Genomic DNA, 19,194 nt, shown 5'->3' with positions numbered 1-19,194 from the left:
TAAGATGTACACAACAAAACTGTATGAACTAGAATACCATACAAATTGGTAGTCAATGCAGCAAAAAATTCCCCCCTAAACACAAGATTTACTCATCACTAAGGCCACATTTATTGTGTCTGTGAATGACATATTTTGTGGCCAGTTTGCCTGTCTTGCAGGTTGAAAAACCTAAGTTTCCATGAAAAAAAAAAAAAAATGCAAACCTTGCCTGAGGCCAACTAGACTGAACAGATGGAAACAGAGCCCAGGACTTCTCAAATTTAAAGAACAGCATTTGTCATCACTGTTCTAGCCACAGTGTACCAGTTTACCTATCACAAGAATTTTTGATAGGTAAACTGGTCTCTGTGGGCATGATTTGGGTTTTAGTATAAATTCTTCTTGTAGGGTTCTACTACAAACAAAGATAGATGTTCGTTTGTGGTAGAAATAAGAGTGGTGTTCAATAAGTTATCTACCTAAGGTACTTCCCTACATATCTCAACTTGAATCATGCTAACTTTGATCCCATTCTGTTTTTAGGTTGTGCTGCTTTAACAGAAAGAAGCAATTTCAGCAAATTATGGATTTGCTGAAATTGGAGCATCATTCAGTCATCATATTCCTCACCAAAGAAGGAAATGGGCCAAAGGCCATCCATGAAAGGATGTTAGCTGTGTATGGAAACAGTGCACCTTCAGAGTACCAGGTGAAATTCTGGTCAAAACAGTTTCAAGTGGGCTAGAGAGTCCATTTAAGATGATCCACATTCAGGAAGGCTTGTGATAGTGACCACTCCAGAAATGTGCCAAGCTGTGGGAACCCCTGTGCTGAATGACAGACATTTAAAGGTGTCCCCAATCTCTAGGGAATATGACATATCTAAGGGAACAGTTATAACCCTCCTCCATGAACATTTGGGGATGACTAAGGTTGGTGCAGGGTGGATCCCTAGATTTCTAACCCTTGTGCAGAAGCAATTTAGAGCACAGTGTTGTGAGGAGAATTTCGAGCTTTATGGAAGGGATCCTGAAACTTTCATCTCCAGAATTGTTATGGGTGATGAAACATGGGTTCATCACTGGGATCCTGAGACCAAGCAAGAATCAATGCAATGGAAGCACAAGGGTTCTCCCCCACCCAAAAAAGTTCACACACAACCTTCAGCTGGCAAGAATATGGCCACCATTTTTTGGGATGCTGAGGGAATTTTGTATATTCACTACTTGTAACACAAGCAGACAGTCACTGGGGAGTCACATGCATCCCTAAATGTACAACCAGTCATAAAGTAAAAACACCGTGAAAAACATTTCTTATTCCCAACAGCATGTGACCTGTGCAATGCACCAGTGCACAGGTCACATGCTGTTGCTGCTGCTTTGAGAGACTGCGACTTTACAGAACTTACCCATCCACCTTGCAGGCCCAGATCTGGCCCAAGGTGACTATTTCTTGTTTCGACACAGCAAAAAAAAAAAAAAATATATATATATATATATGTGGACGTCACTTTGCTGATGTTAATAAACTGAAGTCTGCTGTTTCTGTGTTTTTGATGGACAGGACAAAGAATTTTATTTGTCTGGTATTCCCTCATTGTCAACAAAATGGAACAAGTGCATTGAAGTTCAGGGGAGTTACATTGAAAAATAAAAACAGATTTTTGCATCTATCTCATTTCCTTTATAGGTAGGCAGATAACTTATTGAACGCCCCTTGTACTATGTTATGAAAGTCATTGTCTGTTTAGCAAAAATATAAAGTAAAATAAATAATGGGAGAAAGTGCCCTCCCACCTTCAGTGCCATTGAAGGTGAGTAAGGTGAGAAATGAAGAAATAGGTAGGGAGAGTTCATTAATAACTATAAAAATGAAAGTGCATGGGAGTAAAGAAAGAATAGACTAGTTGGTCTAGTTCAGAGACATGCATCAGAAAAAGTAGGATTATGTCTATCAAATATTTCAGCATCTGGATAAAAGTTACTAAAATTAGTAATAAATAAAATTTATTTTATTAAAAATTTAAAAATTAATAAAATGTTGAATGATAGATTAACCTTCTTTAGAGTGGATAGAACCAGACAAAAACAGAGATAAAAAACAGAGACAAAAACAGTTATAATGTTAGTTATGTTATAAATATATCCAGTTATATTTATAACATAACTAACATTTGTAACTGTTTATAATATATACTAGAAGTTATCATTCCAGAGCAAGGCTATAACCACTGAATAGCTGAAAATCTGTTACTGTTGACTTTCAGACTCAGAGCTAGATCTAAATTTTTTTAGAACTGGAATGCTAGAGAATTGGAAATTGTTTTGGCCAGCTGTGAGATGGTAAAAGTGACTGGCTTAACTGTTGTGTGAAGGGACAGTAAGAATGGAGAGTTTTTTTTTTAAATTCTAGGTTGCAGTTGGGTTCAAATTTGAACTTTCAACATGGATGGAGTTTATTTGTAGGTGTTCTCACACCTGATACATTTGTGACTGAAGGAACTGACTATTCATTAGAGATAATGAATGATTTCTTAAATTCTCATCTCTGTTGATAATTGTCAGTAGAAATACATTGACATGCTCACACCTGATATTGTGATCATTCCCCCAGTAATGCTGAGCAGTTTCCAACTTATTCTGGTATTCTTTGGATTTCCATAGTATTCACTGAGATAATGGTATGATCTTTTGTAACTGGCTTGTGTGAATGTATGCTGTAGATAGGTTCTTATCTTCATTATACAAGAAGACACTACAGAATGACTAGTTAATGTTTTAATTTCATAGTGTTCTTGAAGAAGATTTTAACATGAAAATAAGAGGTTTTATTTTAGTAAGCTATATAACGAACCACAAAACCTTATGTAAGAGAGTTGGTTGTGAGAAGCAAAATGCCAGTGAATGAATGGTGCCCCTCCAATTTTCTTCATATAACTGACAGAATAATTGTCCATTTTGAATAGTCTTTAGTTGAACATTCATTGAACAGTCTTTAGTTGAACATCCACATTCACACATGCTTAACTTAAAGTTATTATAAAACTGCTAGGCATACTGCCAATGGGTTTCTAATAATCTTTTTCAGTTTGATCACTAGAAATCAAAAATTAATCAGTATTTTTACAATTGTTGCAACACTGGTGTTACAGTGCTGTGTTTCTTTTGGACCTGTATAGTTGTTTGTTTGTTATTTGGTTAACTAAGGCCATATTGCTCAGTGAATATGCAGTGGTCATTCCCTGACCTTTCTGCATCTTCCGTATTTGGTGGTGACGGGCTCGAATCCCGGTCTAATCAAGAAGCGTGTGCTACGCACTGCTGCTCCTTCCCACCTGGCTATGGAGGCACCCATCCTGTATGGAGGACACAATGTGTTTTGCTGACAGCAAGTTGTATGGGGTAAACTCAGAAAAGTTTAGCATACATTAAGTGTTCTGAATATGCACAATGCAACATTTGTTGTTTCTTGTGAGTTAAATCATCACTGGATTATCAGGGGTTGGTGCACTGATCGGCTGGTCTGTTTCCCACTGATGAAGTGCAGCTTGTTTGTAGTGCGCAAAGGCAATTCATAGTGATAGCCCATGTTTGTATATTCATCAGTAAATTTTGGTTTGCTGTAGCCTTAACTTTAAAAAGTGTTTATAGGTATTGTTCTTTAGATGAAAAGTTATGATGCTAAATTAACTCATTAATTTATAATTTTAATCTGTTCTTTAGAACCAGGTTATTGTTTGAATGCAGTTATCAGTAATATATGAGTTATCAGTATATCAATATTAGTATAATGCTATTTGCTTTTAATTTATTTATATTATTTTAATGGAAATCATTTTAGCTGTAAAATTTGGTCGAATGTCCAAGAAACAGCGCGAAAAAGTAGAAGATGAAATTCGTTATTATCAAGCCCAACAGTGCCGTCCACAGCAGGAGAGACCGCCTCCTGCAGCAACGCAGACCACAGAGACCTCACCGGACAGTTCTGTCTTAGACCAGCCGTCCTCTTCTAGCCACTCCACATCGTATCCCAATGGCAGGTGAGGAGCTATAGAATTTCAAGTATCCCGTGATCTTGTATGCATTTACATGTAATGCTTATTGTGGTTTCACTTTAGCATACATGTTGGTTTTTTTAATAAGAGCTTGCATTTGAGAATTAACCCATTAGCAGGTGTAGCAAAAACATCAAAGATGAAAGGTGAGAAATAGTTGAAAATAGTGCATTTTTAATTTTATTCTGACACTATATTGGATAATAATAACAAATAACATCTTTAGTAACAACAGTCTTATTATCCAGAAAACTAATTTCCTGACTACTTCACTTCCAATATGAAGTTAGTGAAATAGAAGCCAAAACCAAAGCTCTGGCAAATCAATATAGGATTAGCTGCAGGGTGTACTTTTACAGAAGCACAGAACATAAAGAATTTTTTATGGCTATATTTCTCCAATTAAAAATTAATTAAGGATATTAAAATTCACATTATATAATTCAACAGATATTTAAGTTTTTGGTGTACCAACTGCACAACGTGCCTTCATAGGATTAAGAAAATCATATAGGTACAAATTATAGGTACATTACCCTATGCCACAGCCAGCCTTCATAATTAAAATCATAGATAAAATTTAAAATCCCTGTGGGGGATTTTAAATTGAGACTTTTTACCTGGACAGGTAAAATCCAGGAAACTCTGGACACATGGTAACCTATCTGAATGTGCGTTTGTGTCTCATAGTGTTATCACTTTTTATAAAAAAATAAAAATAATAATTCTGCTTGTGCAAATACAAAATTAATCACTGATTTTTTTTTTTAGTGTACAAATATTTTTAGTGTACATCTCAGGTTCTTGCATTTTAAAAATTTACAACTGTGCCATATCAAGGTGGTAAAGTTAACTATATGTTTAACTGAGAGAAGGCTGTGTTTCAAATTAAGGTGCAATAGGGTTTCCATGCACAGAAATATTAAACATTTTCCTTATATTGTTATTCATCCTCCCCCAAATACATAAGGGCTGGATTCTTCCTTGCTTTAAATTTCAGAAGTTTTTATAATCTGTGTATCAGTGGAATTAATGGAATCAGAAGTTCTTTTCAGGAGATATGAATACCGTGAATATAATAACATATTATAAGTAGGTATGTTAGCAGTACCGTGTCACTACAATAGGGACTCACAAAACATTTATATTGAAAACCACACTTTCATATGTATTTTTTTAATTTGTAACAGAAAAATATAAATTTACTATTAAAGACACTTGGGAGAAATAATACTCAACTGAATAAATATTTAATCTCATTAACAACATTCTTACTAAATAAAATTTCAAATATAACTTCAACTATAATAACAGATAAATAAACAATTGATAATTATTTCAAGTACAGAGAGATATCTGAGAGTTTTGTACAACTAACTTTCTTTCTAACTTAATAAAGTATGATCATTCTAAACTCAAGACAGAGAAGGAAACCACATCTGAAAAAAGAAATTCCCATAGAATTTCTTTTATCAAATGCAATTCCAAGTTCCATATTTTAAAGTGATTCATTGATATTAACTCTCACAATTGTTTCCATTTTTTTAATAATTAACTAGTTACTTTTTAACAACTTGAAATGGCTACTAAAAATTTTTACTCTTGTCACCATACAAAATTGTCGGTGAAATTTTCTTCTTAAAAAATAAATAAATTTTCATCTGTTTATACTCTGGGATGACCACACGGTCAGAAGAGTCCACAAGATAGAGAGAAAGTATACAAGAAACAGCACCATATTTAACAGGCTTGAACCTAGTCACTCAAGGCATGTATACTTATGCACCCTCGTGCCTGACCACTCAGCTATGGTGGCCTTCATTACTTCTAAAGTAGAAAGGTTTCCATTTTATTTTTAAAAATAACATTTGGGCTCCTCCAAAAGAGAATTGTTTGTGCATAATAGCATTACCATATAGCATTAAACAGACCAAATCTGAACAATTGCAGGCTGCTTCCTGCCTGCAAGAGCTTTTTGTCATATGGGGGGGGGACACAGAACAGAAGGAGGATAGGGAACTTGGGAATATCTATACACAGATATGCATTGGTAAATTAAAAATTTCATGCTCCATTATATAGGTTATGGTTCCCAAATGAAGAATTTAATGACAGATTCAAAGAGTTTTTAGGTTGGAAGAAATTTGAATATCTGCTCTTTACCACTTGATACCAAGATTGACTTGAGTAATGAAAATATAACCTAAATAACTGAATTAGAAAAAAAAAATAAATAAATAAAAACCATAAGTTAAGAAAAGAAAGGGAACTTGCTGTCAGCCTCAGTTTGAAGAAATTTGGAATTCAAATGCAGAATAAGTTACATGTATGGCTACATGGAGGTAACTTATTCCAGCAGTTAACTTGCTGGCTGCAAGATAAAGTTCTACAGTCCAATCTAAGCCTCTTCCCCTACATTTTGAATTTATGGCTCTTAGTTCTAGAATCATTTGTAACTGAAAATTTCGCCTTCATTTAGTTTATTGTACTCTCCCACAGCCTTATAGACTTCAGTGAGGTTTCCTCCAAGGAGCCTGGTTACCAAACTCTATAGCCCACACATATGGGTGCCTTTTTTACAGATCTTGCTAGGTTGTTGTTGTTATTTGGTTTTTAGGAGCATTAGCAACTAAGGCCATATTGCTCCGGGATATGCAGTGGTCATTCCCTGACCTTTCCGCATCTTGCTAGGTACATTGCCTATATTTGAACCCTTTCAAGAAACTTGATGTTTTTTTTTTTTAGATATCATCTACATACTTGGAACAGTATTCCAAATATGATCTTATAATTGCTGTATACATTGGGATTATGACCTCCCAATCTGTACGAGCAAATGTTAAATAGATCATCAGTAGGACACCATGGCCTTCTTTGTTGCCTGTCTACTTTCATGGAGAATTTTGTATCTGCTTATATCATAACTAATTAGTTACTTTAACTTTTATACTTTCAGATTTATTAACATATAAATTTTTATCATTTTTTATCTTAAAATCTTACCAGTAGTTTTTCCTTCTCTTTATTATTATTTCTTTTATTATATTTTATATTATTTTCTTTATTTCTATCAATTTCACATATTCAGTGAAGTTTACAAATAGCTTAATACTATTAGTGCAAATGCTGTTGCCACTTAGCATAACTTTTTAATCATGTTTAGTAAGTCTTAATGTACAGAACATATTAGATATTATGGACCAGGTCTCTAATGCTCAATATTAGGGGAAAAATGCTTCATAAAAACTTTAAGCTACATTTAGCCTAACCTTTCCTTCAAATTTAATACATTTAAAGGAAAGGTTAGGCTAAATGTAGCTTAAAGTTTACTTGTAATGTTACTTATACATATAGAGAAATTTTTTTTTCTACAAACTTTAAACTTTTTGTCAGTTTTACACTATGTATAACGTGATTGTAAATAAACCATTGTGAATACTTAAGAGAAACTGACTGCATCAGTTTTCTTTTTCAGTTTTCCACCTTGCATGTTTGGTGTGTGTATCATGTTTAAAACATGGCAAAATCTTTCCCAGCAGGTGTTGGTGTTTTGCAACATGTTTAAAACTTTGCTACAGCTATATTAGCATTGCTACCGCTTAAGTTAAGTAATTTAGTGAAAAAGGAAGCCTTCTTAATAATAAGTTTATGATATAATGTTACTAATTTTAAACAATATAGTTACATTTTAGTGATTATCTTAAAAGAATATTTATTCTTTTCAAGCAGGAAATAGCAATTTTGTGATATGTGTGTGCTAGAGCATTTTTCAGGCAATTTAAACAAATATAATACCTTTAAGTTTTAAATTTATTAACTGATGTTGTTTGATGGGGTTCATTTTCTACACAATTTACTTTTGATATAAACTGGAAATACATTATTAAAAGTATTTTATATATTTTATAAAGTCCACCTTAATAAATACAACCCTTAATGAAGAATATAACATAATTCTTTAGAAATTTGCATAATCAAATATTTCTAAGAGTTTATAGTGATACTTTAGGTCTTCTAGCTGAAATGAAAACTACCTGCTAATGAAATAAAATGTTTTAACATTTTTCAGTAGCAGGTAGAAGAAATATAGAATTTTGTTTAACAATTTTAACACTTCCAACAGTTCAATTTTTTTGTCCCCATATTATATTATTTTGTGGATTATTCTGCTTGTTATATGAAAGTTTAACATCAGTAAACAAACATTTGTCTGATACTAATTTATGTTTTCATTAATATCAGGTATCTGTACGACAGTGATCTCAGTACTTACATGTCAAATGGTTTTGTGTACACTCCCCAAACAACCGTGACTCTTGATGTGACTTCCTCAAAGTTTGTAGATAGTTCAGGATTTGATCTACGACCCATTGAACGTGTATTGGAAAATCCCAGTGTTCTTAGTGCCAGTATACCATCTGTCCCAACAACATCAATGTCACATTTAGGTATGTAATATCTGATAGCATAGATCTTATATTATTTTATTTTTATTATTATATAGACACAAATTAGGATAAAAGGACTAAAGAATTAAGAAGTAGGAGCCCAGTGTGTAATCCTACTTCTTTCCAAGAAGTATTATCACACTAGGGTCCTATTTCACACAGATGCATACAGTGATAACTAGCAGAACATCTACATGAGTGTTAAGTAAGATTAAAGAACAATTTTAAAATTATAGAGGGGGAAAAGAGGTTGTGGAAAGCTTAGAAGCTATGTATGTAAGAAAATTCAGCAATGGAACAGTAAATAGAAGCCCAAGATATATATAGAATTTATGGATTAATGGTTTGGAAATAAAATATAATCTATACAAAACTAAGCATACATTATCACATGCAGCATATACTTTCCAAAAAGTAGGATTACTCACTATTTCTGACTTTAATGATGTCACCATTATGAATAGTGTATAATGGAGATTCCTTGTAACTGTGTGGTTATCTTGCATGTGATCAAGGAGCCAATTTAAGTTAGGGAACACTGTACCTTTGAATAAATTTGTTTTATTGCCAAGTTCTCTTTGATTTAAAGTCGTTTCTTAATGAAAATAATCCATGAAAAAAAGTGTCTTTTAGACAGAATCTCTTGTACTTTTTTAATTTGTGTTACTTCATTAGATAAATCAAAATAGAGTTGAACTTGGTTATAATGAGCATCTAGGGACCGACAAAATTTCCTTGTTATAACTATTACTCGCTATATCAGTGATGAGTTAAATCTACCTCCTATTTTTTTTAATTCTCAATAACTTGATAAAAAGATAGATTCAAAAAACAAAAGAAATATTAGGGAGAAAAAAATAATATGAGTATATACCTACATATTATTTGTATTAATATGCTTGTATAAACCACAGTACATTAAATATTAAAGATTTCACTTTGATATTTCTCAAGTTTTCCCTTAAAACACTCAATGCGTTAAAAGTCTCATTATTTGCCTTGGTTCCTTCAAAAAAAATTGACTAATGTGTCCATTGCACCTTCGGCTTGGGAGATTGTCGGCACTGATTTTGGTTCACTTTCACTTGTCATCATATCATCATCACAATCATCGTCTTTGTTGAGCATAGCATCTACAATGTTACTCTCTGTAGGAAGACCACTAGTTAACAAGTTGTCATCGATTTGTACAAATTCATCGATGTTATCTGTATTAAAATCTACAATATTGTTATGTAGCAACCATTTGGATAATGATAAGTTGTTTTCTTTGTTTCCGTCATCTTCATCTATGATTTAAATTTCACTTGAATTTAATCGATTTCTTGAAGCAATTTAATATGGTTGTCGAAGTAATGTTGTTTCATGCATCATTGAATAAATTTATAGCATCCAATATTGATATAGACTTACATTTCTGTTCTCTTTGACTGATCAGATGTAGAACTAGAAATCTTTTATAAAATCCTTTCAGACTTTTGATTAAACCTATGTCCATTCGTTGTAAAATTGACGTCGCATTGGGAGGCAGAAACACTAGCTTAATGTTTGACAAATTTTGAATCTGGGGATGTGCAGGATGATCAACTAACAATAAAATATTTTTCTTCTTTTTGACTAACTCCTTATTCCAGTCATTTACATATTGCCAAAAAATATCCAAAATCATCCAAGCTTTCTTGTTTGCAATGTAATCCACAGGAAATTTCCTTACACTTTTGAAACACAGGTTTTAATGATTTTTCGATAACAAACAGTTTTTTTTTTTATTTTTTTTATCAGTTCCTGTCATATCACATAAGCACCATCAAGCGAGTCTGATTTTTTTTCCACCAATACATTTTTCCCCCTTTGAATTGTCAGGTGTCAGATTATAAAAAAGTCCTGTTTTGTCGGCATTGTAGATATCTTCGTCATTGAAATCTTTCCTTATTTCTGCCCAAACACAGTCAATCCATTCATATGCCATTATTGAATCTGCAGATCGAGATTCTCCACTAATTTTTGCATAAACGATGTTATGTCAGTTTTTAAATCGATCCAGCCAACCGTTGTTACATACAAAATCATAGTGTCCAAATTGTGTAGCAAATTTTTCTGCTTGAGCCTTCAAGATCAGACCATCTATTGAAAATTCAGCACTTCTTTGTGTAGTGAACCATTGAAGCAATGCTTCATCGATTGTCTGTAACTTCGCACTTTCTAAATTTTTTTTTCCAGTTATGTTCTTTTCCAGTGCTGATATGTAAACATGTTTATTCTTCCACAATGTCGTACTGTTGAAGAGGATAAAGAAAACTTGTTACACACTTCAACATGTTTTGCACCACTTTCAAACTAATGAATAATTTCGACTTTTTAGCGAATTGAGAGAGACTTTCTTTTGTTTGTTGACATGTTTCCGAAGGAAGGGTTCATTTCTAACTGATTTTGTTTTAAAATGACTGTAAAGTGATCTGCATACAAAGTTCTTAGAAGTCCCATTTCCAAAATTCTCAGAAGTCCTGAAATAAATTTATGGTTCAGCGAATACAAGACAATCTGTAAATAGGGTAATGCGACAAGCGGAATGCCAATGCTTTACTGTATAGCCCCCAGCCCCAAAAAGATAAGATCATAAGCCGGTCACTAATCCGATGCGGGTGGTCATAAAAGCTAAGTCGCCCTTTTCATTTTTGTCTATTCCAAGAATTGAGTTTTTTTGACTACCCGAGCAATTAAGAATGTTTGCATAGTTACCAAAATTTGTATGGTATATCCATGTAGTATGCTCATTATAATAGTGAGCAATTGTATGGGAATACACGTAAATTAAAATCATTATGGCTTTTTTCTCGTTACAGCCGTGATCTCGTTATTTCCTTGCTCGTTATAACCAAGTTCAACTGTATTAATATATAATTTTTAGTTAATTTAACATACAGATAAAAGTTAATCATGTAAATAAATTTAAAAGCTTCTGCTTGTGCGCGCGCGTGTGCACACACACACACACACACACACACACACACACACACACACACACACACACACACACACACACACACACACACACACACACACGTATATGTTTGTGTGTAAAAGCTTTTAATTTGATTTTTAAAATTTATTTTTTATTTTTTATTATTTTAATTTAATATTTTGATTGCTAAAATAATAGTGTATTTCTCTATACATTAAAAAAGTTTTCCTCCTAGTGATATTTATTCGAGCCAATGGGAGAAGAGGGCAGGGCAAATACATCACTACTAATGTGCAGGTAAATAATTACATTGTTGTCTTCCATTGAAAGACAGCTGCCTCCATAACGTTCACCAACCTCGTGCATGTGCTTCACTGACATGACGACGCTCGGCATTATTTTGATGTTCCATTGTAATGTCAGCTGATGAAATTACCCGATATAGTTTGTATATTTGTAAATAGTTTAGTATTTTGTAAATATTTGTATAGTTTGTAAATATTTTAATTAAATATTTTAGTTCTGCTCTTTCGGATGCAACAATATTCCGTATGCATTATGGAACCCGAAGCAAAAAGGCCTTTTCCTAAGTGACCTATGTAAACGCAGGTAAATAATTACATAATGATTATTCCAACTTGAGAATGCTGCGTGGTGGGGGTGGGGTAGCCTTGGTGGGAGAAGAGGGATGCAGGTCACATGGTACAAGTGGGTGGATCAATTATGTCACTACAAATACATTGGTAAATAATTACATAGGTCATTTCCTGATTAGATATCAATCAGTGCGTTTTGACAGGTGTGTCTTTTACGTAGAAAAGATTTGACTTACTCTGCCATACCTCTACATTTTATGTAGAAAAGCATGCATGGGGGTTGGCGAGCAAAGCGAGCAGGGGACCAAATCCCCTAGTTATTATTAAAATAATACTAAAATATTTAATATTTTTATTATTACTTTAATTTTTTTAAATTTCATGTAATAAATAAACTGATCATTATCATATCATATCATGAGGTTGATCGATATGGTTACTTTAGAAAGTTGTCATTATATGAATTGAATGCTAACAAGCAAGATAAACAACAGTATTTTCACCTCATTACATGATTCAAGTTTAATGGCTATTCCAGAAGACTTTTTTTTTGGTATGCCCCTCCTCAGTGCCAACTAACTTTTGGCAGTGACAACTAGATCTTGCACAAATTTTTTGAGGCCTACACATGACAGAAGTTGTATATATCTGGACCACATTTGCTCTGCACAGCTCAGTAATAAAGGTTGTTGGCTGTCAATGCATTGAAAAAAAATTTGAAAATTATGAGGCATCTCTGCTATTAATTTCCATCTTTGAGGATACTTGGTCCCTCTAATGTGTGCATACACTCAAGCCTTGACAGTCAACTTTCAGCTGCAATCATTGGAGGGACCAAAATGTTTCTTGGCAGCAACTTATAAACAACAGCCTATTTCTAACATAAACGCATCAACACCAATAGATCTCAGTATTAGAGATGGTCAAATTTCAATCTCATTCCAGTCAGCAAATAGCAGATGAAATGATTGGGTGATACCTTGTACAAGAATCCTCACTGGAGGCAGATACCAATCTAGTTGCAAGAGCACTTATAGCTGCCTAGTTTTTACCCATCTCTTTCCAGATACAATTCTTATTCCCAGTGAACTGCAGCCGCTGAAGATGTGATTGGCACCTTAACTGAGACATACCATCTTAACTGAGAATTAGATTCTTCTAATCAGCGGTGATATCAATGATAGTCTGCCTCTATGGGTGCAGATTAGTTGATAATGTATATGATATTTGGTGCAAAAGTATTTCCCACAGATTATCTGTTTTTCATTTATTCTGAATGAAAATCAGATAAAACATTGCTTTTAGTTAACCACACCATAAATTTCTAGTTGAAGCAAATCAAAATTAAAATCAGCAGTTGTGTCTGCCAAGCATACATAATTACCTGTCCAATTGGTTTTGGATTACTTTCTTGTTCTCTGAATAAATAGTTCCTCCAGAAATACATGAAAAAAAAGTGCTTTTTAATCTTTTATATTGAAGTAGTTGTTATACTTGTAAATAGAGAGAAGTTAATTGCTGTCTTCAAATATAGATACCAATGCAGGGTGACCAAAGCAAGAAGCATTATTTTCAGAGTTGTGAAATTAATAATAATAAATTTTAATAATGTTTATGTTTTAATAACTTGTGATTTGGCTACCATTCTTCTTGGACTAATGTTATGAGCAAGTTCTCATAACAGAGCTGGATTCTGTTACTGTTTCTTATTTCAAGTTTAATGTCTACATTTGCTTATTTTACAAAGGTGGGCAGGGTGGTTAATGACAGTGCATGTAGCTTCAACAATAAATTATTTGGCATGACACTGGAATATGCAATATCTTGCATCTGGGTAAGCAGTAATCCCAGAATAACATACCATTTAGGCTGCTCGGTGCTCAAGATAGTTGATAATGAAAAGGACTCTGGAGTAACCGTACAATCTGATATGAAGTTCCTTTAAAAATGTACGTAGGCTGCTAGGAGCTCATTAGGTTCTGCTAGTGATATATATAGGAACTTTCCCAGTAGAAACAAAGAAGTGACTATTCCATTATGTAAAGCAGTGGTTAAGCCACATCTTAAATATTGCATACACCCTTGGAAACTTAATTTTAAGAAAGATGTGGACCTGCTGGAGACAGCACAGAAGAGTGAAAAACTTGTTTAAGAGCACAAAGGGGTATTCTTATCAAGAGAGACTGTTTTCAGAAAGTAAGCATTTGTAGTGGTGATGTGATTGAAGTGCTTTTGGTTAACCACACCATAAATTTCTAGTTGAAGAAAATCAAAATTAAAATCAAAATGCCAAATAAACCAAACACTGAGGGCATCTTTTTACTTATTCACATACACGTGTGGTCATGGATTTAAACTGAAAGAGGAATGTTTGTAGAAATAGGTGTCCAAAAATTTTCCTTTAATGAAAGTGTGATGGACTTTTGGAATAAATTTCCACATTGTGGAGGTTGGGAGTTCATCTAAATTTAAATACGGGAAAAAATTATAGTTTTCTCCTTATTAAAAATTAATTATGAACAGGAAGTGCCCTTGCTATAAGTTTATATAATGGAGATAATTTTGAGAGATCAAAATGACATTTCAGAAATCACTAAGTTAATGAAAAATGCATGATCACTAATAATCGTAAATTATAAGTGAACACCTCATACCTTTGAGTAGGACTGTTAATCTCTCAACACTCAATCGCAAATGATTATAATATGAACTTACCCCTCCATGAATTGTCATAAATGAATCAAGTTAAAATAACTATTAATTAAAATAAGCATGTATTCAACTCTCATATCATGTCAAGGGAATTGGAAAGAATCACGGAAAGACTGTGGCCACCAACATCCAAGAACCAACCAACACCACAAGCCATCATGAGAATTGAAAAACAATTGTCGCAAAATTCTAAAAACGACGACACAAATAAATTTATTCACACATAAGTTAAACTTTAAAATTGTTATTTAACTTCTTTTAAGAGACCACCTTATTCGGTTTGTTACCGTGCTCACAAGAAGTACAAAAGTGATTCGCAAATGGTATCCCCCCCTGTTTTATATCAAATTAATTACACCTGACACGAGACTATCTTATAAACCAATGTATGAATTGCTATTCATGCATGCGTGTAAGAGTCCACAAGTCCGAAATATTATAAGGTCTGCGTATATTAATATAATTAACATTTAATCTCGTTTCTAATGTTTCGGCAATTAATAATTTAAAATATTCATGCTGTTTATTAAGAACCTTGGATTCATTAAAAATAAACACATGTCCATCAGTGATTCCATTAAACGCAAGCTCAGATGCACCCGTCCTATCTGCTCTCACTGATGTCAAATGCTGCTGTATCCTTACCGAAAGTAAATTTTGGGTCGAGCCAGTATAAGTAGAATTGCATCCACCACAAGAAATATTGTAAACAATATTGTGAGGTTCCATGGTAGGAACTACATATGCCCTATATTTAAAGATAGCATGTGGCTTACTCATGGGCTGTGGAACAATCTTAAATTCAGTGTTCTTAAATATGTTAATAAATTGTCTATACCAATGTTGTATATATGGAACTTTAATAAAATGTTTGTGATCCTCCCTGTCATTTGTTGTACCCGTCTCTAATTTATATTTTGCCTGTTGACTAATCTGCATAATGGTACCTAATGAATAACCCCTATTTAAAAATCTTTTTGTTGGTTCCGTGAGCTCATCCAATAAGGATTCTTGAGTAGAGCTGTATCTATATGCATTATGAAACTGGTTAAAATAATGCTCCTTTTATATGTAAAAGGGTGGTAGCTCGAACGGTGAGAAAATTTTCCTGCATTCGTTGACTTCCTATAAATTTTAAAAAATATGTTTTCATTAACTCTGGTCAAAGTAAAATTTAGAAAAGTTATGGATTTGTGATGCGGGATTTCCATTTCTATACTGAACTTAAGTCAAGTATGAATGTTATTAAATGTATCCAGGACCTTCTGTACTATATATTTATTAGTAATTATTAAGATATCATCAAGATATCTGCCATAGAATGTTATGTTAGGGAGATGTGGTGTTAACTTTACCTGTTCGATCTTATTTAGATAAATTTTAGCCACCAATCCACTCAAGCTAAGTCCCATTGGTAACCCGAATATCTGCTTGTAAATTTTATCTTGGAAATTAATATAATTGGTTTGTACAAGAAATTTAATCAAATAAAATATTTCATTTCTGGGTAAATTTGACATGTTTAAACAGATTGTCTGATCATTGAAAAGGTCCCATATTATGTCAAGGTCATATTCTACATGTACGTTGGTGTATAAGGAAACAACATCTAAAGAGAATAATTCGTCATCTCCATTTAGCGTTTTTTCTTTTACTTGGTTGAATAACCTTTCCGTGATTCTTTCCGATTCCCTCAACGTGATATGAGAGTTGAATACATGCTTATTTTAATTAATAATTATTTTAACTTGATTCATTTATGACAATACACGGGGGGTAAGTTCATATTATAATCATTTGCGATTGAGTGTTGAGAGATTAACAGTCTTACTCAAAGGTATGAGGTGTTCACTTATAATTTAAGATTATTATAATAATAGAACTTATTGCGCTTCATAGTCCCTTTTGATTTGAATTAGTAATGATCACTAATGTATTTCAAAGAAAGAATGCAGGTCACCATCTTTGTATATAGTTACATTGTATGTTGTGCAGTTCTTATAATAGTCTGTGTTATGAAAGCCAACAGATTTATGTTACATTAGAAGTTTGATAATATTCTTTGGGATGAACTGTGGCAGTGCTCTATAAATAATGAACTTAGGTGTCCAGATAATATTAGTATAATTTGCGATAGCAACACAAGGAAGATTATTAATGCAAGATTATCTTATTAAACGTCATTACTTTAGAAAACTTATTAATAAAGCATATTGAATGATAGGGTTTTTTTTTAGCATATATATATTCAATTAAAAAGAGATATCAGAACTTATACTGACATACTAACCCCTATATTTTTGGGTTTTTTTGGGGGGTGCCACTTGACAATTCCTAAATAATCTTTTAAGAGCACTAGAAATATTCAGTTCTTTAATGTAAGGTAATAAAGGGGGTGTGCTTATAGGGTTCAAGTGACACATCTTTTGTATTTTCAGAATGATGATTTTGATACGTTTACTTAATATAATAATTTGGGTAATCCTGAATTTATAATTGTGTATTTCTGTTATAGATTTATTAGCAAAGACCATAACAGATGCTCATATCCAGACTTGTTTATACACCCCTCAGCAGGTTGATGCAATGATGCAGCAAAAGCCAGATGTTGCAAAATTGTTTCATATGAAAAATATGGTGAGTTGAGAATATTATGATAATTTATATAAAAAAATGAGATTTGTGGAAAGTGTCATCACAGTGTTCAAAAATTTTAACTTGGTATTTTCTCTGTTGGGTGCAAAAATTGAACTTTAATGTAATAAATGGCCTTCTTTATAGAATAAAGGTATGCTACTGCTATCTGGTTACATTATTTATCATGTTGACTATTATTCAGTATTAGTCAATATATATCACTTTATATCACTTAATGATTTTTATTGAATAATTCTAAGTAAATACTTGTAGCTGCTGTACATTGATCTAGATGACCTGTGTTAGTATTGCCAATTTTAATCTTATACATAGTATTCCATTTGTTTTTCAATAATCTTAATTTGATATATATAAGGAAGTTTAGAAACTTATGATAATGAATTTATTACTGAAAAAAACTGTATGGTCCAATATAGAGCCACTATTTAGTAGCTGTGGTTTGAGTCTGTAGAATATAGGAGTGTAGTCCAGTCAGAGCGGTGCCTCCATAGCCAGGTGGGCAGGAACAGCAGTGCGTAGTACACGCTTCTTGATTAGACCAGGGTTCGAGCCCATGACCACCAAATACAGAGGATGCAGAAAAGTCAGGGAATGACCACCACATATCCCCGGAGCAATATGGCCTTAGTTGCTAATGCTCCTAAAAACCAAATAACAGCAGAGCACAATGGATAGTCTTCCTGCTATATTTTTAATAGCCATGGTGTGTCCTCCCTTTATTTTATTATTTTTTAAAAGTAAGTAGTGGAGATTTATGCATTATACTTTCTTTCTCTCTCACGCACACACATGCGTGCACAGGTCATTCAAATGAAAACTGAAAGTTTAAATAAAAGTGTATTTTTCAAGCACCTGCATTTTCCAATCATCATTATAGTCCCCATTACATTCAATACACTATACCCAATGCTGCATGAGTACCTGGATTCGTTGAGAGAAGCTTTATGGTTGGTGTTAAGCATCGCATGGAAGATCTCTGCTAACTTCCATGCAATGCTGCTTTTGGTCTTCACTCAGTAACCATGGCATGAACTTGGCCGCAATCCTCATGTTTAACTTGTCTGACAAAATCTGCTGACACGTGCCATACGATAGTCCTACAATGCCACAAATGTTGTGGATGGTCCGCCTGTGGTCTTCACAGATCATCACCCGAATTTTTGCAACATTTTCCAGGGTGGTGTTTGATGATGGATGCCCAGAGTAATCGTTGTCATCAACCGACATTTGACTGTTTTTAAAAAGGTTAAACCAGTAATAGGTCTGCGTCTAGCCTAAAGCATTTTCATCAAAAGCTTGTTTCAACTTCTTATGGGTTTCTGCTGCTGTATCATTAAAAAGGAAACAAAACTTGATGCAAGCATGTTGCTCTCTCACATCAGCCATCGTAACAATTGTAAACTATGCGAAACACAGAACTGCACCTCGCAGTTCTGTGTTTCAAAACAGTGCCAAAGAACTGCACATAAATATTCAATGACCTCTGTCCAGCCTGATGCCACATGGCACACTGATTCACCAAGGATGCATGCAGTGTTACACAAGCACCACAAGTCCATACTAGACGTTTTTTTTTTTTTTTTTTTGTAGTTGTTGGCGCATCAGCTTCTGTGGCCATAATGCACCTCCCAAGGTTTTCGCAGTACCTTGATCCAAGCCTGAGGCAGGATTCGAACCCGCGACCTTTGGGTTGCCAGGCAGGCACTTTACCCACCCGACTAGCCAGGTCGGCATACTAGACGTAGTTCCCACATTCAACATTCAAATTTCGAGAACATT

The 19,194-nt window shown here is 33.6% G+C and overlaps 1 protein-coding gene across 2 annotated transcripts in view; it reads left to right on the top strand.

The window, feature by feature from the left end:
• LOC150075305 (putative nuclear hormone receptor HR3) overlaps nucleotides 1-19,194 on the top strand; it is a 163,025-nt gene that overhangs the window by 89,874 nt on the left and 53,957 nt on the right. For both annotated transcript variants that reach the window (XM_090389177.1, XM_090389178.1), the window contains exons 4-6: nucleotides 3,826-4,024; nucleotides 8,282-8,487; nucleotides 17,273-17,394. In XM_090389177.1, the coding sequence (XP_090245303.1) occupies nucleotides 3,826-4,024; nucleotides 8,282-8,487; nucleotides 17,273-17,394 (527 nt within the window). The remainder of the gene's footprint in view (nucleotides 1-3,825; nucleotides 4,025-8,281; nucleotides 8,488-17,272; nucleotides 17,395-19,194) is intronic.

The sequence above is a fragment of the Mastigoproctus giganteus genome, chromosome 14 (genome assembly GCF_048544385.1).
Source record: "Mastigoproctus giganteus isolate SK-2022 chromosome 14, ASM4854438v1, whole genome shotgun sequence".
Lineage (NCBI taxonomy): Eukaryota > Metazoa > Arthropoda > Arachnida > Uropygi > Thelyphonidae > Mastigoproctus > Mastigoproctus giganteus.
Note: the sequence above shows the minus strand (reverse complement) of the source record. Positions and strands in the feature narration are given on the sequence as shown.